This window comes from Lissotriton vulgaris, unplaced genomic scaffold (assembly GCF_964263255.1).
Source record: "Lissotriton vulgaris unplaced genomic scaffold, aLisVul1.2 SCAFFOLD_779, whole genome shotgun sequence".
Lineage (NCBI taxonomy): Eukaryota > Metazoa > Chordata > Amphibia > Caudata > Salamandridae > Lissotriton > Lissotriton vulgaris.
Genome location: NW_028251431.1, coordinates 263673 through 288445, shown reverse-complemented (window position 1 = coordinate 288445; position 24773 = coordinate 263673). Strand labels below are relative to the sequence as shown.

Genomic DNA, 24773 nt, shown 5'->3' with positions numbered 1-24773 from the left:
TATATCACGGTTACATGCCTTTTGTGTTACTGTAGTTACACCGCATCAACCTCTACGCTGCCAGATACCTCTACACATCTACAGGGTTTAAATTTTCCTTTACAGGTATAACTCCTTTACGGTAGTTTCACATGTCTTGTTGGTTCTAAGTAGTGCAAACATAGTCTTATGCGTGTGCTCTGTTTAAGTCTTTCAGATCTCCCTCCCTGCTGTCCCCTTCCTTTCCTTCCCTGATCTGTTCATTTTTCCCCTCGCTTGATCTTATCAATGCTCTGTACCATTACGGCAATTCAGGCGTTGATTCGATCTAGAGGTGGGCATACCAATCAACAAACCGATCCTGAGGACTTTATCATAACAATGCGTACCTAATGATGCATTGTTGCACAGTGTAAATACTAAATGGTAATAGTGCTACATAAAATGATTGAAACAAAATGTCCACTAGTGACTAATCTTCTTCAGATGGAAGAATTAATGCAAATAGGTCTTAAATGTTTGAGAGTAAAGCAGTTTAAAACTTCATTTGATAAGGCAATAATACTTACTGTTTTCATTTTGCAAAGCGGTCTCTTCTTTTTCAATCATTACCAGCAAACTTTCTGTGAGGTCAGGTCTTTTCCCTACAATTGTAAAGCCATTCCATACATACATCATTTCCTGTTAAAAAAAAAAGTAGTTTACCATAAAAATCCCCCTATCGTATACAGAACTGATGATTCTGCTTGACAAATAGGTTTACATCAGTATTGAATGTGTTTGTGTAGTGTGTTAATCAGAAAAATAACATAGGCTGAGAAAACAAAGAGTTTAGTATTGTATTAGGTGAAATCGACCAGTAGTGGGGGTGAGGGGGATAAAGAAAATAATAAAAGACAGTTTTTGTCCACACACAGCTTTAAGAATCTTTCTTTATTGCGGATCTGTCAAGCAGGGGCAGGTATAGTTGGTGTGCACTTGTACGGTTTGTAAATGAGGTAAATAGTTGTAAAGTTTTGAAATGCAGAGACATATGGAACACCCCAAAATGTGTTCCATTATTGTTAATCAGGCTACAGTTATTTTAATAGCATACTTTTGTATCTTATGTAAAGGGAGATAAGGATCGAGAAAGGTTGTAATGTAATGTAATGTAATGTAAAAATTACTTATAAAGCGCGGCATTCACCGGACGGTTTCTTGGCGCTGATCACTTGTTTGGTAGAGGCAGAGGGCGGGAGGGGGAAGGCTTATGTGTAGATGCTACGGAAGAGATGAGTTTTTAGGAGAGACCTAAAGTGAAGGTAGGAAGGAGAGAGTCTCAGTTCCAGCGGGAGGGAGTTCCAGAATGAAGGTGCCAGAAAGGAGAATCTGAGGCCTCCGTGTTTTTTGCGTCTAAAACGGGGAGTCTGGAGGAGCGCAAGATGAGAAGAGCGGAGGAGCCTAGAGGGAGCATAAGGATGCAGGAGAGAGGAAATAAAGGAGGGACCAATGCCGGCCAAAGATTTATGAGTCAGGCAGCCCAGTTTGAACTTACAGCGCTCTGAGACTGGAAGCCAGTGTAGGGCTTTGAGGAGGGGACGGACGTGGTGGTGTTTTGGTTGGTGATAAATCAGGCGAGCTGCCTGATTCTGTATCAGTTGTAGTCTATTAATTTGATATTGTGGGATGCCAGCGTACAGGGCATTGGCGTAGTCAATCCGAGAGATGACTAATGCCAACAGTGCTAGGGTGAGGGCCTCAGTAGTCAGAAAGTGGGCGATTTTCCGGATCTTCCTAAGCTGGAAAAAACAGGAAGACACAGTGGCACTAACCTGATGCTTCATTGATAGGTCCTGGGAGATGTAAACCCCCAGGCTTTTCACTTTGTCAGCAGGGAGGGGGGGGGGGACCAAGGGAAAGGGGCCAAAAAGTGGAGTTCCAGGGATTGGATGGGCCTCCGACAAGAACGAGCTCCGTCTTGTCGGGATTAAGTTTAAGATGATGAACGCCCATCCAATTACTGATATGGCAAAGCGTGGACTGGAAATCTTGGGCCGCTTCATCCGAGGAGTCGAGATTGAAAACGAGCTGAATGTCGTCTGCATAGTTGAATGCAGTGACATTCCTGCCGCGGAGGGAGCGGATCAGGGGGGAAAGGTACAGGTTAAAAAGAAGGGGTGACAGGGACGAACCCTGTGGGACACCACAGGTGACCCTCGTCCTGCCTGCCGTAAACTGGGAAAGACGGACTGATTGGTGGCGGTCCGCCAGGAAGGAGCGAACCCAGTTAAGGGCTGTTCCAGTGATACCCGCCTCTTTGACACGGTCGACTAAGATGGTATGGTCGACCGTGTCAAAGGCCGCCGACAGATCTAGGAGCACCAGGGCTTGACTGATGTTGGAGTCAGCGCCTCTACGGAGTTCCTCCATGACAGAGAGGATAACCGCCTCTGTCGAATGGGCAGGTCTAAACCCGGCTTGCTGGGAGTCTAGAAAGTTAAAGTCCTCAATGAAGGAGCTGAGGACGCTGGTCACATGTGTCTCAAGTACCTTACTAAGGTAAGGAAGAAGGGAAATGGGACGAAAGTTACCCAATACCGAAGGGTCGGCATTGGGTTTTTTTAGTATGGGGACCACTTCTGCATTCTTGAACTGACTGGGGACCATGCCGAGCAGGAGGGAATTGTTCAAGAGAGTTAATGGAGGAGTAGGGCAGGCCGAAAAAGCGGCCCGGAGAATCGCCGGGGGGCAACAGTCAGTGGGGGAGCCAGATGAAACTTTGTTTAGAAGGGAGAGGAAGTCTTCTTCGGGTATAGAGGGGAGCTGGGTCAAGGAGAGGGGATTAAGAAAGGGGGCAACCTCCGGGAGGGACAGCGCCGGGGGACCAGAGGAAATACTGTTTTTGATTTTGCTAATTTTGTCAACAAAAAAGCAGTTAAGAGAGTCGCAGAGTACCTGAGATGGGAGGGGTTTGATGGTCACCCTGTCCGGGTGAGAGAGCTCCTCCACAATAGCAAAAATATCCTTCGATTTTTGCGCAGAGTTGAGAATTTTTGTGGAGAAGTAGGCAGTTTTGGCGGCTGAAATTGCCTGTTTATATTCTCCGGATAATTTTAGGAAGTGAGATTTTTCTAAAGGATCGTAGTTTCTACGCCAGTGACGCTCGGCTTGGCGAAGTCCCAGCTTTAAGGTTTTAAGGCTGTCTGAGAACCAGCGATGAGCGTCGTGGGGGCGCTTAGTTCTAATTAACTTAAAAGGGGCGATCTTGTCGCTGGCGGACTCCAGCCATTTGGTGAGTGCGGCTTCCTGGGAGTCTAGAGAACCTGGGCCGGACGGGGCTGAAGATATTAGAGAGGAAAGAAAGAGGTCGAGGTCTGCTTTATTCCAGTTGCGGACCAGGAGGCTAGGGCCTTGGCTACGGGGGGGCGGCGGGGGGACCAAGAGAAGAAAGGAGATTAAGAAATGGTCCGACCAATGACAGGGAAGGATCGTGAGTGATTTAATTTCGAGGTTGTAGGTCCACACCTGATCTAAGGTGTGGCCTTTGGAATGAGTGGCTGTGTGAACATGTTGGAGGCCATTGAGCCCACTTAATAAATCAGTGAAAGCCAAGGAGTGAGGGCTTTCGTGCGGGTCCGACGGCCAGTAATTAAAATCTCCTAAAACCAGGAGTTTGGAGTTATTAATTGTGAGCTGAGATAGTAGATCGCAGAAAAGGGAGGGGAAGTTGGGCATGGGTTGAGGGGGGCGGTATACCAAAACGCAAGTAAGAGGGGACACCGAGGATTCGAGTCTGATAACCAGACAATCAGCCTGGGGGATGGTAAATAAAGAGAGGGAAGTGAATCTGAGGGAGAGTTTGATGATAGCGGCTACGCCACCTCCGGGTTTACTAGCTGGTCGGTTGGTTTGGAGGATGTAATACCCCGGAGGAATGGCTGCCAAGATATCAGGGGAGGAGTCCTCGTTCAGCCAAGTCTCAGTTAGGAGTAGGATATCAGGACGATCTGAATCCAGGAGATGGCAGATGTCATGTTGGTGACTGACTAGCGACCGGGTGTTAAGGTATGTGATAGTGAGTTCCATGTTAGCCGGTGACTGAGCAGGCTGTGTTGTGGGAGTAGGGAGGGGAACAATGTGCACGGAGGTGGAGGAAGATGGGAGGGCCCTAAGCTCTGGGAAAACACTACGGGCGTTGAAGACGCCAAGGTGGCGTAGTTTTAAGTAGCTGGTGGATTCCAGCGGCCAAAGGGAGTGTAATGCAATCAAGTCCCTAGGGGCATAAGACGTAATTTGGGCAGAATGACGGGCCCCGGGTCCCAGCCGGCCGCGGACGGGCGCAGACGGGCTTGCCTTATGCGCGCCTTCGGCGCGCAATCGTCGCGCCCGCTGCGCTCGTCCGCTGCGCTTCCTAAATAAGCACATCTTTATAGGCTGGAGGTGAAGAGGGGGCGTGGCCTCGTAGTGGGCGTGTCCTACTCCTACCGAGGAGGATAGCGCTAAGGAAAAACGGCGATTTCCACCCTTAGCAGCGCTCGTTTTGGCTCAAGAACAGCAGCCTGCACACTGCAATCATGTACCAGGTTAGCTGAAGGAAGGTTGAGGAGTTAGTAGAGGGTTTCTTTATTAATAAAATAACTATGGTACATTTTAATTAGACAGATCAGACTAGTTTGAAAGGGAAGGTTGAAGTGGTCCGATAAGTGGAATTGTAACAAATGACAGTAGATGTTGATGATATGTTAGATGAAAGGAAATGGGAACGCTTGCAACTTTGAGGATGGAACAAGTTCAGTCGGTGACGTTGGGAGGAATGGGGAACAATGCAGTAGAAAGGGTGAGCAAAGAGCATGGGTCTGGGAGGGAAGCAGATCTTCTTAAGTGCAGAGAGGAATGGGAATGACCAGTTGGTCTTGTTAATTAAATAAATGCTAAAACTCTAACATTAGAGGGGTTATGAGGTCTTGTGTGAGGGTGGAGGAGCGATGGATGAAAGGAGTTGTGAAACTGGTAGCATGTAGCAAACTTTGTGAACACATTTGTAGTGAAGAAGGAGAGCTTTCCACATGGTAGCAGTTTAGGACGGTATACATGGCATATAACTTTTATGAGTGCAGTTGAGAAAGAGTTGGAGGTCCTCAAAAATGCACACAGAGGGAGTGAACCTCAGGGGTAATGTAAGTTAAATAATATGCACTACATTTTGGGCGTGATAAGCTCTTACTATCTTTCACGAATGGAAAGGACTTAAAACATACCACAGAACACAACTGACAACCGCTGGAAACAGCAGCATTGTCACAAAAGGGAATAGGCTGGCAGCCTACACCCCCCATTAGAAGGCCATTAGAAGTTGCTAGTTTAGTATGCCTTGTTTTCTGCAGAGTGCTGCTTGGATAAGCAGTTCATGTGAGATGATATTCAAAAAGGTCTGTGTTTTGTCTTAGGACAAGGGAGATGTGCTACCTTCACTGAAAAGGTGTGGTAATGAACAAAAAACTGTCTATGAATGGCAGGGTACTAACAGGTTGTTGTTTGGAACCTTTTACGTTGACTTCAACTCTGGTGAAATGAAGACTACAAGCCATCTAGAACGTAATGCATGACCATATACATCAATGCTAAATGAACAGACAATAAAAGTCGTTTAATTATCAATGTAATAGTAGTCTTTTTGATAAAACACCAACTTCTAATGTGATCTCTCTTGAAAAATAACAGATCCCAGCATGTGACTGGACTTTTAAGATAATGGTTACAAACATAAATATGACAGGTCAAAAATATTACCTTTCGACTATAAAATAGCTCCTCTTTAATCAAATATTGCCAGATACATAAACATTCTTAATTCATACTTAAATGTATGCTTTTCTGGGTTACTAGGTACTTGAGAGCACAATGTATTTAATAATTATGAGGAAATAGCTATTTAAACATTGTATCAACAGTTTCATGTCTAATTTAAATATTTGTATGCAATACTTGAGAAAATCACATCAGTGTTAACACTAACAAATAACGTCTGCAATGTTATAGCTAGGTCTTACTATTAAACCTAGAGTATTGCACACCATACTCACATTTCCAAATGTGAACTTGATGTAAGACGTCAAGCACATGAACAAAATGGGACAGATCAAGTAAAACATGCATGCATAGAAGTCAAAGTTATTTTCATACTTGGATAAATGTACATGAGGAGTATATGCTGCCACATATGACTTTAAGATGCTTGCAATTCATCAAAATAAATTAAAAGATTGGTTGGAATATATTGTTGTAAAGCCCAAGCGCCAAGGCAAGAGCTATCCACACATGCAGGCAGTTGTGCTGCCCCAATTGTGATGGGAAGAATAATGCAATACAGTGCGAGTATTGTGGGGGCACTGACAGCACATCCATCTACTGAAATTCTGCTTCTCAAATTAATTTGAGGAGACCAAAGAATTGTCTGATATTTACCAGTGCAGGCAGCACCAGCTTCACCGGGTTAGGAGCAGCATAACGTCGGGACTTCCTGATGGCAAACTTTTCTGTGGGTATAGATTTTCCTGCTATTTTCTGTTTTAAGCCTTCTACCTGCCTGCATAAAGCAAAATAGGTGGATCAACAGAGTGACACTATGTTATAGATTTTGACATACTTACATATGTTAATACCATTTTTCATATTACATGTCAAGAAAAGAATGAAAATAGTCCACTTCTTCAAGCCGTTGAAGTCACCCCGCTGTTTGGTATCCTTTGCATGCATTACATTTTTAATAGTGAGTTATAATAATCATTACTCAAGAAATAGTGATGACACTTCACATAGAATTCAGAAACTACCTGACCCCGAGATTAGCTTTTCCTCGCTAGTGTGTTATAATGATCTTTGCTTAAAAATAGTGACAACACTTCACACGGAATTCTGAAACTTCTTGACCCAGAGATTAACTTTTCCTCTCTGTATCATTGTTATCTGTTATTTAATATAGCAGTAGTCAACATGACCTTGTTAAGAGGAGACTGCTTTTCAAGCTGATCAAAAAAAGGCAGGAGATTATGCAAAATTGTCTCACCCAGAAGGGCCTCGCACAACATCTTGTTATGCATTCCTTGTTGACTTAATTGTTTTAGTCAGTGGTTACCAAACCTTTAGCACAGGCTGTACTAATGTGATGTTATCCAGTTGACATATGTCACTCCATGTCCTAAAAGAGCCACAGTTATTGTTCAATAAAATGTTCTTCCACTAGCACTCCTCTGTCTCTTAGTCACTAAAGGTACAACTAAATAGAAGACTGAAAAAAATAGTGATAACGTAGTCTTAAGGATAGGCTTTAAGCAAAGTAGTTATAAGAACAATTAATGTAACTGCTTATGCAGCCCTGAATGGAGCTCAAAATTAGTAGGCATTACAAAATTCACATATAGAAGTTGATGTGGCCACCCTTGAAAGGGAAGCAAAAATGTATATTTAATACAAAACACGAAATTACAGCACTTAAGAAGGACGAGATAGTATGCAGTGCTGTGAAATCACAATGATGACAATGCAGTGGTTTGCAGGAAAAATAAAAAATCTCCAACTTATGTGTGCAGGTAATGCTCCCCAAGATAAAAGTCTTATAGGTAAGCAATTCAAAATCACAGTAAAGTATGTTATCATGTGGTGCTGCCACAAATTTACCAAAATAACATTCAGATAGCAATGCTGACGGGGACTCCAAAACTGGGAATATCATGCATATTTAAACATACTAATATTTCATAGATTATAGTCTCATAACAATTATCAGATTCACGTGCCAGCAATGCTATCTAAAAATCACTCTGATAAGTGGGCAGGAAAATATGTGGAATATTGTAATTGCCAGAACAACGATCTGACAATTAAATGCCTAGGCAGTTCTACTTTTATGCCCTTCCTATACTCATGAGGTGGGGAAGTCTGCTAAAGAATGATGATGGATTCAACCCAGAATTGTGACTGGGGGTGAGTGTCTGAAAAGTTTCAGTGCTCCGTCGAGCATCTACTTGTGTTTGCTTTGTTCGCCCTAAGTTGGCAGGGGATGCCTAGACGTGGGTCCCTTGCCCCACTTTGCCACTGGATTCCAGCTAGCCTGGCTGATGAGGCGTGTTACCCCAAAACTGGTCCCAAGATGCTTGCTTCCGGGTCAGGGAAGACCTGGCTTGGCAGTTCGGGCGGGACTGTTCCCATGAGGCACAGGGTAAAGACTGATTTGCATGTAGCTGGGTCTGAACTGAGGTGACGAAGTGAGCTAAAGAACGATGATGGATCTACTATTGTTTGCTTCCTATACTCATGGCAGGAAGTCTCCTCTAGCTTCCACCGGTATCGACAGTGCAGTTTAAACAATAAAATGTAGCCTATTACTGACATAGTATATGTGTTTAATCATCTTGCATTATATATAAAATATTGTCTCAAAGCATACTGAGTGATATGAGCCCACATTATGCAGGTCTGCTATATCATTTTAATAATATTCCATCACAAAATGCAATTATGCATTTTGTGATGTGGAATACATTCATAACATTTCAGTAGGGATTTGATCCAACCTTACCACAAAAAACTATTTTACTAGAGAACAGGCCTCCAACGTTTTTGCAATAATAGCTACTTATGGTCAATTAAAACCATCCTGACCTACTATTATTATTATTATTATTATTATTATATTTATATTTATAGAGCGCGCAGCTACCCAGAGGTTTCCCGGCGCTAAGGACAGGATGAGGGAGGACACAGCAAAAGAGACTTCGGGCCTGGGAAAAGAATAGCCTATTGGTTAATCAACCATGTTTTTAAATTCATGCAGAATTTGAGGTAACAGGGTTCTGTGCGAAGGTGGAGGGGGAGAGAATTCCAGAGGGAGGGCGCTAGATACGAGAAAGAACGTCCGCCCATTCTAGCTCGATTACTCCTGGGTACCTGAAACTTATGCTGGTTTGAGGAACAAAGGACATGTGAAGGGCAGTATTGGTGAACTAGGGTTCTAAGATAGGGTGGTGTCTTGCCTGATTTGATTCTGTGCATATAGCACATGGCTTTGAATTTTGGGCGGCTTTCAATTCGGAGCCAGTGAAGGTTGCGTAAAGAGGTAGAAGTGGAGGATTTGTTAGACAGTTTGCAAAGTAGCCTAACCGCTACGTTTTGTACCATCTGAAGTTTCCTCGTTACTTCCTTGCAGGCACCAAGGTACAGGATGTTGCCGTAGTCCAGTCTAGATGTTATTAGAGCCTGGACTACGGTTTTTTGTGTGTCCTGAGGAAGCATCCATATAATCTTCCTGAGCCACTTAAGGATAGTGAAATAGGTAGCAGCAACTCTGACCACTTGTTGTTTCATGGACATTTGGTCATCAAAGATGATGCCAAGGTTGCGGGCAGTTTTGGAGGGGGAAGGGAGATGCCCCATCTGAGGTGGCCAGTGATGTGGGCCCCACAGGGCTGCATTTTTAACAAAAAAAAGGAGTTTGGTGTATCCCCCGTTGAGTTTGAGCTTATTTTCATGCATCCATTTGGCAATATTGTTGAGTCCGGAGCAAAGAGAAGATGGGTTAGAGTGCGCATTGGCGGAAAGTGAATAGATCAGCTGGGTGTCATCAGCGTATGAATAAATAGTAAGCCCAGCTTGTTCCGCAATGGTGGCTAGGGGGCTAATGTACAGATTAAACAGTAGGGGGCTCAGAATCGAGCCTTGAGGGACCCTAAACTGTGAGTTATGTTTTTTAGAAGTCGAAGTGGAAGAAAAGGCTTGAAAAGTTCTATCATTGAGGAAGCTTTCGAGCCATTCAAGAGCAGGCCCAAAGATACCGCAGGATTGCAGGGTGTTGAGGAGGCTGGTGTGGGACTATTTTTACTGTCTTTATAGTGACTTCATCAGACAAGATTATATAAGTGGTCATTACATGCAAGATAACAGTGATCACGTCAGTGCATAAGTAATGTAACAATTGCTTTTTCAATGTGGAATGCTCTATGTGGGTTATACACAGTGCCACTGGAAAAAATGTGATTGTGCGGCCGCTCCGATTTTCAATAACTATACATTTGCAACATATTCCATCATCTGCCACATAATTAGCAGATTTTACCAAAAACAATGTTTTATCTCTAGCTCAAATGGTTCAAAAGTTACTAAAAGTGCAGCAACACATGTCACCGCGTGTTGGAAGGGCCTATGCAAAGCTGGAATGGTCACCTTTCTTTTGCTTATTGCTAAATATGGGTATTAAATTTGGACTAATGTTGTGCAACCAATGCCCAGACAGTGTTACCAAGTTTAAAAATGGCAAAAAATGTAATACTGTTACAAAATGTGCAGCATTATGCTGCATAATTTGCCTTTTCTTGCCGCATCATTTGGCTCTCTGAGGCTGCATAATTCCAGTGGCCCTGGTTATACATAGCAGCCATAGATGCAATGACTCTAGCACCAAGGTAATAATATCACTAATAAGTCTTCCCAATGCTGCATGGTTTATTACTCAATATTACCTTCATATATAGTTTGGAACAATTTTTCTTCAAACATCAACTTATGAGTTCAGAAAATGCTCACATATTCTTCCTAAATATACACTTTTCAATTCTGGTATACATTTATTGTTAATTTAACTAAGCAAAAGCTTCAAATTTAGTAGGCTCAGCTGCACGGAGGATAGCTACTTACCAGTAGAGCTCCCGAGCTACTTGTTGGAGAAGCGTGTACTAGAGTAATAACCAATAATTAATTAAATGAGGCTTTATGGAAATAAATAATCCCTAGATGGCAGTTACTTGAAACAAACACTGTAGCTTGAAATGAAGCACCTAATCAAAACCTTGATTTAAGGTCTCCAACTATACCAATCACTAATCCAAATTAAAGTCAACTTTTTATAAACAACTTTTCAATTAATACCCTTTTTCAACCTAGCTAGGGTCTTTTAACTAACTTACCTGAATAGAGACACAACATTTTCTCCAGTCGTCTTCAGAATGTCTTCAGGAAGCATGCTTAAGATTGCAGCCTTTTGGTACATGTATATTGCCTGTGGGAAATGCATTTGTTTGAAGAAGGTTTAATTAATCTACTGTCATATAACTGGTTAACCCTCAAGCATACACAAGACAATTCGGTCTGATCTAATTTTCAGAAGGACTCCAAACAATCAAAGGTATTTTACAGATGAACTAGGGTTCGTTCTAGAAGCTCTTACTATCGAACACTGCCTAAAACTATACCAAGGGCAAAAATAAAATGTGGTACCTTTTCAAAAGATTACTGGTTTTAATAATGGGCATACATTCGTGAGCTGACCCTCCAGGACAACTGATGAAAGTTTGCTAGAAGCTATCTATAATCTTTGTAGAAAATACCGTAGTAGGTTTGCTTATTACTCCCATTAATATTGTCTCAGTTTTCACTATTGAGGCTAATGTAGTTGGCATCACCACAGGAGAATTTAGTTCATCCACACAAGCATAAAGTAGACCACGTTATGGGTTTCACAAGTGTTAAAGAGAAGTGGTCATGAGGATGAGCCTTGAGGAAGTCTAGGAGTAAGAAGTGTTTTGAGAAAATTAGAATTTGCCTGGTTGAACCTGGAAGAAAGGTGTACTGGAAGGACCTGAAACCTGAACCATGTAAACCCCTCCTACAAAACCCAAGACCGTACTGAATCTTAGCTAATACTTATACTGACGCCTCCCTTCCTTCCACCAAACTCAGCAAAACCCCATTCATAACCATCTTCATACGTCAGTCTCACTTGAAATCGGATTCAAAAGCTATCAAAAGCTCATTTCTTTCTAGAGGTTCTCACTGCATCTTCCTTTTATAAAGTGCTCATTAAACTATCATAAAGGACCTCAATGTGCTAGTTGGAAGTGGATGATCAAGGGCAAATAAAGTTGCCTGTTGTTACAATATAAAAATATGTATTTCCGGGATTTTCTTAAGTCAGTTTCAAAAGATACCAAACTAGTAAGGAAAATAATTCTATCTGGAGGATCCAGCTACAATGAAAACCTTGGTCACCTGGTATGTTTGTGCCTCTCCCTTAGATCAAGATCAAATCAAATTTGGGTTGAACTGCTCTAGTGCGATGTTGCCCTGATTTACTCACACTGTTGGAGAATGTCTGGGAGCCAAATGATTGCAGTTGTGAATTAATAAATATTTTGGTAACTCACTCGTCAATCAGTGAAATTGTTGAGCAAACTGTGGTTCTAATTACATTGAGTTGTGTTTGTAAAAATCATTGCAAAGTTATCCCATTCCTTTTATTTTAATTGCTTTCAAATTGACATCCTTCAATCAATTCAATTTATCTCCTTTCTTTTTCAAACGTAACAGTGCAGAAGAAGCTAAATATTCTCTTAGATTATCAACAAAGCCAGTATCCATCCTCAAGCCCCATGAGGAGGACTTCCATTGTCCTGCCCCAAAATTAAGGTACAAGTAGAGGTTTCCTTGAGTAATTTTGGTTTGAAGAATCACAATGGTTGACATCATTTGGTAAAGCGGCAGAAAGGATTATACGGAGTATGTGGTTATAGGAAATGTACCTTATCGGCAACATATTTCAGCTGATAGCATTTTCCTATTTATTTTTGACTCACTGCATCAGTCTTATTTTTTTATGTAAAACATTGATGAAGTAACAGTTTTGTAGAAAATGGAAAAGTGAGTTCTGCCCTCCCGGCTTGTTTACCTTTGACCAGCGGCTTTCTTTGGAAAGCAAATCTGCATAGTAATATGCCCTGAGCCAATCTTGCTGGAAGGAATTGCACCACATCAGCTCCCAGTAACAAAGATGATGGATCTGTTTCCACTCTTTCTGAGCATCAATGCACTCTTGGAAAATTACTTGAGCCTGCAAATAAATTGTATAATACAACAATTAGTTCCAAGCTTCCAGAGAGGAATAGTTCAATATTATCTATCTACACTATAAATAAGGTACATCATCCATCAGAAAGCCTTATGACTGTCCAAGGCTATTCCAAGGAGTTTCAGACCCATACCATATTTCCAGGATGTGTACGTCAACATTTCCCATTTAGACTCACAATTTCTAAACAGACACTACGTTGATAACCTGAACATTCTGGCATGGATCCAGTCCTCTTGGTTTCAAATACAGTATAATGGTATATGGGCTTACCTTCTCAAACTCTCCTTTTAATATATTAATTCTGGCAGAATAAAATAAAATAATGGAACCCTAGAAAGGAAAAGAGGAAACCCTTGTTTAGTACATTCTTGCAGAAGGAATGTTTGCTGATTGTGTTTGTCATATGAAAGAGTACGCACATTTGGAAATTTCTTGAGGTAGGGTTCAATAAGTGCCTCTGCTTCCTGGAGATTGAGCTCTCCTGTACCTAATAGGAAAGACAAATGAATCAACCTTACAGATGACAAATGTTTACAAGGAAAAACAGAGCATGGGTAATATTCCAAATTTTGTTTTAGAATGCAATACTCTAAACCACATTTAATGTACGATGTGGTATATAACAAAGTTTAGACCTCTAAATCGATTCAATGTCCATATATCAGTGTAGAAGGACCAACAAGAATTAAGAGCAATGACTTCTAAGTGTCCTAAGTGCACTTTCGCGTACAGGCGCTCAAACTCTAAGCCCCAGGCCTCGGCCTATCACAAACTCCCCATCATGTTAACATCAAGGTACACTGCATAGATATATTAAATGCATGGTCTATACTTTTAGTGGCATCACAAAGAACAGAATGGAAGCCTCCTTACCTAGTATTAAAGACACATAAGTATGATACAGCAGCAGCGTCAAAACACATAGTATTGCCCTGAGACTAGTACCGTGTGCTCCTTCACGAAGATAAGAAAGGCCCAATTCCTAGAAGATTTAAAAGAAGCAATGAAAGTCATTTTCCAGGCAACATGAAATATTTATAAACCCCCAAAACAAAAACAAACAATGATGCAATAAATAATTTAGCTAATGCGTAATGCTCTACCCCGGAGGCACTAATCTGAATTGTGACCAACCTTAAGTCAAAAGTAACTCCATATTAGGCTGGATCGAGCTACATTTTTGGGCAATGCCCTACAAAAAATACTTAAAGAGGTCACTTGACCAAAAGCTTTAAAAATCCTTTGGCCTGGTTTGAGTTTGTGAAAAGAATCACTACATGGATTGAGTTGTGTGCCTAGATGTTAATGCCAGGTAACCAGGGGTAGTAGTAACTACCAATGGTTTGCTTTTTGGTTCCCCTAAATCACTCTTGCATCCATGCCATCGCCGTTGCATCCGTGGCTTCAGAGGGTATAAAGGAGGCTTAAGTAAGAGATAGTAATCTGAGCGCTGTGTTCAGTAGTTTCCACTACTTTCCCTCACTCTAGCTCCTCACCATTCACTAGGAAGTTGGTAATATTTAAGGGGTATCTCAAAAGGGTCAACCAAATGATGTCACAGGTGGTCAACGTGTGCCCCTGGCATGCTGACAAGTCAACTTGGCTGGTTTTGTGATATACTTATTCCAGTACAAAAGGTCTGTCAGTGGAAACTTCTAAATCTCTAACAAACATGGTCATGTTGGTCAAATACTTGCAAGTTGCTGTAACTTTAACTCCAATTGCAGAATATGTTGCCCATCATTTTTTGAGAAATATTCTTAATGCAAAAGTTGGGCAATCTCAAACTGAATTAAGTAAGCCGTGTGGAGGAACTTTGATGAGTAAAGAGCAGGATATACCACAAAAAAACATACTCTATCATTCACTGCGCGTCATGAATGGGCTGAGCCATATGCAAAATATTTTGATGTATTTATGCTCTTTCAACATATAAATTTAATCGCCCACTGCACTCCAGCTGAGTTCAGGACTTATGCATGGCTTGTACTCAAAGACCCTGACAAGTAATTGTGGGTAATCTGTAAGTGTGAATCAAACAATAGGAAAGAAGTGCAATAAATCTTAAACTACAAAATTCATTCTTAGGGAAAAGTATTTAAGAATTAATTGAGTCCAGAAGGTTTTGATCGACAAGAAATAATATGATGGTATGGGTATTTGTTCGCACAAGTCTAGAGACAAACGAGGCATCAAATATGTTTTAGTGATGCGCATTAAAATGACATTTTATGATAGTCAAGAGTTAATTCTGGCATATATAGGAAGAGCAAGTTCATTAAATGCTCATCAGTGGTCCGACTAAGTACAGCTTGCACAAGGGCAATGCATGGAGCAACTGCCTTTCGCAATGCTGTCTCTGCTTGTGTGGCTCGAGGCCCAGAAGACCGAGTTTGTGCCAGTCCATACAAAGATTTTGCACTTGCCAATTTTTTAAAAATAATTTTTCCTTTGTTTTTTACTTTCTACTTTCAGTCATGCTGCACAGGAGTTGCACTGCTGTACAAAATGACTAAACGACATTGACAAAGTCAATATCTCACTCGTAGGTAAGACCTACTAGCTTTACCAAGGCTTTTTATAGTTAGCATGGCTGTCAAGAAGGGGTATGCTTCGGCCCTCATACTTTTTAATCATCCAATTTTAGACCGAAAGGTTTGTAAAAACCTCTGAGGTGTGATCCTATTAGTCAAAAGGCACTTGACCTGAAGTCACACTTATAACCATACTTTCTCTGCAAAAGCAAAACCAAAAGCGGTCAAAGTAATACTGGGTAGATTTACTTCAATTCAGTTGGGAGTAAAATTTAAATGAAACATGTATTCGGGATTCAGTTAGACCGAAATAACAAGTCTGAAAACAAAATCAAGTTGGGGAATCTAATTTTCCGTTTAACTGCGACAAGGCGTTGGTCTGCCACTGTATTGGCAACTGCTGCCTAGCCTGTGACACTGATATTATTGTTTGGGAGCACACTTTTGGGAATCCATGTTTACTACTGTAAACATTATGGGATTCGAAAATGAGGACAACGTCAACATTTGCATTACAGATACATATATCTCAGATACACATTTGCAGAAGGTGGACAAAATTCTTCTAAGACATATACATCATAGGAGACCCTTAAGGAAGTTTAAATTACTGCAAAGATGGTGACGGCCAAAATGAGCCCACAAGGGCACTTGATTATGGGCTCATCCTAAAGGAATGATAACTTGCCTCATTATAGACGGTCTACCTAGACCTAAAACCGGGCAACTTCATTTAAACACTGGCTGGAAATAGGCTATGAAACCTGGAAAACATACGAGGGCCACAAGGGGGAATGGGTGCTTGGGGGCAGCCGAAGCTGGTGAGGTCTGTCCCCGGGCAGATTGGGAGTGGGTAGGCCAGGTCGATTAGCGGCCACTTTGGGTGCATTTTGTGCTTTGTTAAAGATAGCCCAATATAGCCCAAAGGATAAACGGTTACTCTGGGCGCTCCAAGCCACAATTTTAGATTTGGTGACCTGGTGGCTGGGAGCAGTTTTAGCGTAGTGGGAGTTTTTAGGGCCGTTAGTGAGTTAGTGTTAGCAGCGGTCTTAGGCTAGTCAAGTTACATATAGGGAGGTAATTTTTGTAGTAGATAGAACGTTTTTGCTTAATAAAAAAGAAGAATGGATGATTACCGCATTCTGGAAGCGGTGCGGCTCCTCAGCGCAGCAGTGTGCCTCAAACTGCTTCTGCCGGGTCTGCGGGAGGGGTGCGCCCCCCACGGCACACTTCTGCTAGGGTTGCTGCCGCCGTCGCGGCCTGCATGTTTCCGGATAGGGCGCGCACCAGGGAGGAGAGTGCACAGGCTACTCTTACACTAGAAGAGCAGCCTCATCTGCATCAGGTAAGCTGAAGCCTCAGGTTCAGGCTGATGTTTTGGCGGGGAACGCAGCCTTGTCCTTGGTGGCAGAGCCGAAGCCTCGCACCTGTGTGGAAGCTCCGGTGAAGGCGCCAGGGGCCGGGGCCCACAGGAAGAGCACGTCACGTGCCCCCCCCGGCTGAGGGCAAAACTGAAGGCTTGCCTGCTCGGGGTAGGGCCTAAATGAGCCTGAGTTCCTTAGGATGGACAAAATTGAAAAGAGTGGGAAGGGAGGGGTGCCCCAAGGGAGCAGGGAGAATAAAGGAAGCCGGCTGGTCGGGTTGACAAACCCCCAGTTAATGGAAGGAGGTACACCATAATGAACCAGCCGACAAGTGGGGCAGTACCAAGTGGACAAGGGGGCATGTGGGGTTGGGGCTGCATTCTTGGGAATCTGGGGATGCGCTGGACCCCAGATGGGGCCAGCAGGGGCAGGGTACCCCTTCTGGGGAAAGTGGGGAGGACTGCGATGCTGGATGAGGAGAGGTGGGGGAGGCAGAATTTTTGGAGTAGGAGGGGGACCGGGGGAGGGGGGGTGGGTACTGGGGAATTGGGAGCCAGTGGGGGGATTCAGGATTTGGAAGGCCACAATGTTTTCCCCTCCTGGAATGAGGAAGTGAGGCGTTCAGATAGGTGTGGGCAAGTAGATCCCTATATGGCGCAAGGTGGGTCAGTTGGGCAGGGGGCTTGGGAAGATGGGGGCCAAGGGGGCAAGAAGTTGGGCAAGGTAAGGCAGGGTAGCGGTCTCCCGGGGTTGGGACGGGGCCATTTGGATCACAGGCAGGTGTCTTGGCAGGCCTGGAATGGAGCAAAGGGGAGGAAAGGCGGGGGTAACGAGCATGACGCTGAGGATTTATTTAAAGTGGGAATGGGATGGGCGGAGAGTAAATCCTACCTACTCTAAACCATAAAAATTCCTTTGCCACCCAAAAGCCTATACCTCCTTAAATCCCACAAATCCCTAGCTACCAAAAAACCCACACCCACCTTAAACCCTAAAATGTAATTGCCACCCAAAAACCCATACTCACCCTATACCCTAAAAATTCCTTTGCCACCCATAAACCCATACCCAACCTACACCATACAAGTTCCCAAATTCCCATGCCATCCAAAAACCCATACCCACCCTAAAATCTAAAAATTACCTTGTCCTTATATATATGTGTGGTAAAGGCATAGTCTTGGTAAAAAAAAGTTGCTGTATAGACTTCTGTAAAGGCATTGTCTTTGGAAAGGAGTTGTTGTAAAGGTAAGTCTTGGTCAGGCATCGTGGTGAATGCTGTTTCCATTTTTTACTTATTACCAGGGGTGCTCCTCCATGTGGGTGGAGGAACATCGTCCCACCGCTTTCTCGCACTGCGAGAAGCAGAAACGTAAAATGGTATAAACACCATTTTACATTTCTGCTTCTCGCAGGGTTTGGTTGGGGGTGGGTGGGTGGGTGGTTGGGTGAGTTGAGGAGGAGTGGCTAGCCCAACGTTATGGGCACTGACTGTTTGGTCGGCCCCAGGGCTGACCAAACCAGTTAGGAGCACTCTCCCGTTTTCTCCATGTAGGTTGCATGGAATAAACGGCCTCCCCATAGACGCTTGTATGGATGGCGTCCTAGCCAATTACATTGCAGCATTGTGATTGGCTTAGGGGAGGGGAGGGAGGCTGCCTGCTCCTGCTTCTGCTTCCTGTAAGCAGAGAGAGAGCAGGAGACGCGATGCAGGACCGGAGGCGAATGTACGTTTTTGAAAAATTCCATTAAATTAACACCCCCTCCCCACACGACCACCGCACCCTCAACCTGGAGTCATGCCGGCCGTAACTGCTTATTACTTCTGTCATTTTATAAGCTCTTGTTTTTCTTTCTATTCTAGCTTGTTAGTATTCATTTTAAATACATGTATGACTCAGGTATTCATTTATATCTTTCGGTTTTCTCATACAGCTCATGTTTAAATTTGTCACGTAGAAAACTATTTATATAAATGTACATCTATGATAATTCTATGATGCCTTCTTTAGTTTGCTTCTGTTCTATCCTTATGAGCATATCGTATTACGACCAACAAAGCAATTCCTAAATCACTTAAAATAAGATATTTCATAATTCAAGGTTCTGAAAGCATGACTTTTATATTCCCACATCCAGATAGAAAATACATTTGGAAAGTAAGGCCTTGTAAGGAAACTTTACCCGGTTTCCCGAAAATCCTATGAATTCTAGAAGTCTAAGAACTCGCCCTGGGAGAAGGGACAGCATCTGCAAGAAACAAAGTAAACAACGTACTATAAGCAATTGCGACCTTCACACTGTATGATAAAGAGAAAACACAAGCATGTTTGTATACTCCATCACCATCTGACTTTGTGTTGCTCCCTCAGAAGTGGCTGCTGTACTAGCTTAAGACTGTGGTACGCACGCCTATGAGGAGCCGATTGTGTATCGTGATGTGCAAGCTCCAGAAGGCCTCACATTTCCAAAATAAATCCTTACAAAAATGTTGTGACTGGGGGTACAGAGCTGGGTTGGAGAAAAAGGAACCAGAAACCTGCGATTTTTTGTAGCTACTATAATTATTAAAGGACCGCAATTGCTGTTCCTTTAATTAAATGTGAGTACTCTCCAACAAACACTCTCAATACCGGAACTTAATTTTTAAAAGAATGAGTGTCAGTGCCCAAAGCTCTACTTGGATGCCCACAACTGGCAATATTAATTCTTGGCACGTTGAATACCATGGCAGGGGAGACTTTAATCCACCTCATGACTCTAACATACACTCTGCACCCCTTTATCTGACTCTTGCAGTTTCCTGCTTTCTTCCTTTTGTTTTGTATCTGTTTTTTTCTGCCTTTCCCTTCCTCTGTCTTTCCACTTTGTGTGTTTTTCTCACTCTTGCTAAATGTCTGATGTGGAAAAATAAGTTCAGATCACCAACAATGTGTGCCAATGGGCACCATCGGCAACCACCGGCTCAAATTAAGCACTATTCAATTCACTTCTTCACATACAATATTGGTCACTCACGCTCTTCTTAGTGATTCATCAATTTAAGAAATGAATTCACTTCATGTAAACATGATCAGATCACTGGTTTCTGTTGCTGGCTCTTTTTTTGGGATTTTAATGATAATATACACACAACATCTGGAAAACGTTTTAGTGGAGGTTAACTTTCTCGGTGCAGAGGTGAACAAGTCATAGAAAGCACAAGCCAGATGCTTGCCTCTGGCTCCGCTCAAAGTCCTCTTCGACCCTTGAGCCAAAAACAAACTGACCCTTCATGTGACTTTTGTCTCCTGCTCATCTTCTTAGTTCATGCTCCAAGATTCTTTCCTCCAATCTCTCCTGCAACAGATATTTTGCCCTGAGTTTAGCTGTGGGGATGAGCAAATCAAGAACACCAGCAGAACTTCTGCAAAAGTGCTTGGTGGGGGAACTGCTCATTTTTAAACACTTCCCCTTCAAACACGTTCACAGCACTCAACAAGTTTGTGACAATCAGCATTCTGAACTGCTGCTTCTCCCATCACCCCAAGGGGTAATAATTTTGAAATGGCCAGAGGTGTTAGGTCTACATGGCGTGTCTCTGAAGCAAGGTTGTTCACCTCGCTTGTATTGGAGTACAATACTGTTAAATATCCCAGATCCTTTGTTTTGCTAATATATGTAACTGACTTCAATTGGGTGTTGAGCCTCAGATAAAATCGCCACCTTGTTAAGTAAGGGGAAGCCGATGATATAAACATAAAAAAATAAGTGTATTCGGATTCCCTTCACTTAACTTTGTATTTGTTTTCAGAAAGTCTTTGATTAAAAATTTCATACTTTACCATTTGGTGTAAAGCAAGAGAAAGAAATATATCAGTATTGTGACTGAATTGCACAACGTGAAAACAGGAAACCTGAGATCAATCCAGGCTTCCTTGGAATGAAGTAACACTTTCTGTGCGTGCAGATGATATTTTATTACATACATCTAAAATGCATTATGAATTACTAGACTTTCCAAAGAGTTAGAGGAGTTTCTTTTAAGGTTTCTGGTTTATGACATTGAGAAGTCAGAGGTTCTAAAATGTTCTTTCCAAGATGAATCTAATGAATTTGGATTGATAAAGAATAGTGTTAAATAAAATGTTTAGGAAAATGGCAGTATTAATAACATACAAAAAATATAATTTAGCTGAAGGTAAATTAAAAAATATGCTTTGACGCAGAAATGGGCTCCTATCTTTTTTATCTTGGTGGGGTTGACTGGACACAATTAAAATTATGATTTTTCCAATTATTAACTTTTCTTTATCAATGTCGCCTGTATATTTAAGGATTTTTAGGACAACAGATTGCCTACTATCCAAATTCTTATCGTATGAGAAGAGAGAAAGAATTTCATGGGATAAACGTAGAAAATCAAAATACAATACAGGAGTACATTTTCCTGAATTCAGTATAATTTTATCTATGGTTTGAAAAAGACTTGAAAATCTATGTCAAATAATAATGAAATTAGATGTAGTATTTGGCAAAAACTAGAAAACCTATGTTTACATCCCTTTCCCTGAAAAGAAATTGGCATGACAGAAATTTGTATGAGGTCTCCAAACATGAGCCACTCATGCCTTTTAGTAGAAACCCTTACTATGAATTGTTTTTCAGATACAAACATTTTTTTAAAATCCCTTTTATGTTAGAACAATAAAAATAAAGTAAGTAAATAGATTAGGTACTGGAAGGACTGGATATCCATTGGAAAATGTTCGGTTTCTTAGGTTATCCAGAATAGCAGAGTACTTTCATTTCAGTAATTAGATGAGCTTTATGGACTCCCAGCCTTTTGACCATCATAATCTTTACCCACAACCTAACCATTATTGCACCCTTAAACATCACCATTTAACTTACAATGACTTTAACTTAGGTGTAAACCTTACGCTAATGTTCAACCTATTACTAGTCATTGTTCAATTAATGACCTTAATCCAAACTATAACACTTTACCCAATCGTAAACAATACATAAAAAGAACTAACAACTATAAAAATGAACTCACTACTACAAAATGTACTGACTAAGCTGAATGTTTCTTTGTAATGAATAGTCCTTGTGCAATGGTGGTCTGATGGATTTGGTATAGTAACATAATCCCCTTTTCATTCTTGGGGAACATTAGAGCAAGAGTGAACATCAGCAATAGTTACACATTGCTTACTAATGCTAAGCCTTAGTTCATTTATCCAATTATCTGCATCCGTCCTTCACTCATGGTGTTCATCTGAAAAACGTACCAAATTGAAGGCTCCTATGCCGAGTTTCACACCCCCTTCAAACTGGTTGTATGTTTCACTATTCTTTTTGTTAGCCGGCATCAACAGCAGCATCTGTTGACATTCCCTTTCAAAGGCAAAGAGGGAAAGAAACATGTCAGTGACAAAACAAACAATGAGCAACGATGTATTCAATGAAAACATCGATGACCAAAAAGTGTATTTGAATAAAAATATATGTTACAAGCTGTAGACACATACTTGTACATTTGGTAACTTGTCCTGATTTTGAGCCCACCTTTGATAAAGTTGATCATATTTTCATCCTGGAAGAAACCCAATCCATTGTCTTAATTTTATAAAACAAGTAAGCATAATTTTATATTTTCATAAGAATCTAGAACTGTAATAGGTTGTATTTTACTGTCATTCATGAACTCTATAGTAAGAACCAAACAACAAGCCTTAACTAAAAACAGTGGCAATTGATGTCAAGGGCTGTTTAAAGCAAAAGCAAACTACTTACCTGAGCTTTACCAGTTAATGCCATGCCACACATTTAGTACATTCCAGTGAGGGAATGAATTAGAGTAAACTACTGAACTGGTACAAAGAGAGTCAGAACACCACAACTTTGACTGAGTATATTGTTCCAGAACTACAATCTGATAAAGACCTTTCACATATCTCAGGTACATGGAATGAAAGCCTTCAGGCCAGATTGGGAAAGTGCATACTACTCCCTAGGTTTATTTTAGTGAATTCTCTGTACTCTTCTTATTTCAAAAGAGTGAATGATGAAAGGCAACAAGAAAGATGACCAAAATATATCACACAGGTGCCATCCTGTGTTTTTTGTAAAGCCCTCCATCGGCCTTGACGAAGGTAAGGGAAACTGGGGCAATGTGGGGGGAAGGTGTATGGCATTTTTGCCCCTCTGTGAGGAGGGAGGGGACATTAATCCACCCCCATTTCCATCCACTCACCATTGAAGAAGACGAGGATGTTTTATTAATATTTCATTATGTAGACATTTAGGTGTTGGTCACTATCTTCAGGTGCTCAGACTTCTGTGCACAGAAATAAGCGAGGTATAGTCTGTGCTGTTGCTAAATAGCTCCAATGGAGCTGGGCCAGAACACCCAAGATCATGGCCACCTCTGACATGGCACAGGGAAACAGTGAGCCCTGAGCGTGTCTTTATGCTTCTTATGATCTAATAAATGCTGTTTTTATCATTCTTTGGGCTATTCTGAATATGAACTGTGTGGTGTTCCTACTGGATAAAGTGTTTTAAACTGTCTTGTTTCCCTGTCATCGTGCTTTAATCATAATATTTGGTATTATTTGTAAAAAAGTAAAAAATTGAGGATTTTACATTAATCTGTATGCTCTTGTGGTAGTTTACATATTTATTCTGTATGTTATGCATTGTCTTTTTTGTGATTTTATGGTTGAAAAAACGAATAAAGCTGATGATGTTATGGTTTTATTATAAATCCTTTCCTGCCTTTTGCCAATGCAAGAAGGTGAGGGACACACAACATGGTTGCTAATGCTGCCCCAATGAAGTATTGAAATGTCCTGCTGTCCTTGGACAACACAGTAGGCCATGGATGTTATGACCCTCCGGCCCTAGGAAAGGGTGATAGTGGAATCAATTAATGTTCCCTTGCTCTTGAACCAGACCTGGGGTCTTCTGGATAGCCCACCTGGTTGTACCAGACCAGGTGGCGCCAAGACTAGTGGTCTTTCGCATCTCTCCGTTGCCAACCTGCTCAATTAAAAAAATACATCATTGGCAATCCTGCCATGCTTTTCTTCAATTTGTCTTTTCATTTTTTTCCCTCCAAGTGTTTCGAGAACTTATGATGGAACAGCTGACATGCCAGGAATATTTAGTGACCATTCATTCTTCAGTTCCAAAGTTGACAGCACAAACAATTCACATGAAAGCATTTACTGCCTTGTACAAACTGGTTTGTAGCAACACTTCTAACCCACCCCCCTTATTAAAACTTTTGAACCGTTTGACTACTCTGAACTAAATTAACAGAAGATTTGTCAAACAAATTCTGCAAATAACAAATTATTTTATAAAGGACCTTATATCCCTCTGTTTGAAATAGGTCTTCTTAGCCTCCAACACTTTATGCCAAGACCTGAGCTACTTCGATAAATATATCCTGAAAGGCTTGTGCTTTTAAGCAATCCTATTTGCTTAATCTCCTATTCACTTTTAAAAAAGAGATTAGTCTCTAGACATGGAGAGCAAGACTTATCAAATGATAACAGGGAATTATTCACAAGCTCCATCACAAAAGTTCTGACCTAGACATTTCTTAACTATAGGAGGATGTTCAACAAAGCACCAACATTTTTCATTAAATAAGTAGGCAAATTGCCCGGAGAGCCACTTTGAAGTGCCATTGTTTTATGAGGCTTCCTAGGTCCCCAAAGGTACAGAAAATACAATAATTTAAAAAACAGTTTTGCACAGGTGAAGTGTTGATTGATACTACCCGATAAAGCAGTTCACCTTCAAAATACTGTTGAACACTTATTAGAGATTGATAGACCTGGCATCATTGGTGTGGTTTCCCTTTGCCCTTTTGCCTTCAGACCTCTTGTTCTTTCTGACTTTGCTTTTGCTGGCCTTAGGACTCAGCACATACATCCACTGCTAACCATAGCTAAAGTGCTTGTGCTCTTTTCCTGAAACATAAATACCTGTACGTCCCTGGTAAAGAGCAATAGATGT

At 41.6% G+C, this 24773-nt stretch overlaps 1 protein-coding gene across 2 annotated transcripts in view; it reads right to left on the bottom strand.

Moving 5' to 3' along the window:
* The window catches only part of LOC147662885 (tetratricopeptide repeat protein 39B-like), a 308732-nt gene that overhangs the window by 23891 nt on the left and 260068 nt on the right, over positions 1–24773 (bottom strand). For both annotated transcript variants that reach the window (XM_086950822.1, XM_086950823.1), the window contains 10 exons: positions 22274–22338; positions 22034–22139; positions 18942–19007; positions 13733–13841; positions 13279–13346; positions 13130–13189; positions 12677–12838; positions 10920–11011; positions 6427–6547; positions 549–660 (listed from right to left, as the gene is read on the bottom strand). In XM_086950822.1, the coding sequence (XP_086806948.1) occupies positions 549–660; positions 6427–6547; positions 10920–11011; positions 12677–12838; positions 13130–13189; positions 13279–13346; positions 13733–13841; positions 18942–19007; positions 22034–22139; positions 22274–22338 (961 nt within the window). The remainder of the gene's footprint in view (positions 1–548; positions 661–6426; positions 6548–10919; positions 11012–12676; positions 12839–13129; positions 13190–13278; positions 13347–13732; positions 13842–18941; positions 19008–22033; positions 22140–22273; positions 22339–24773) is intronic.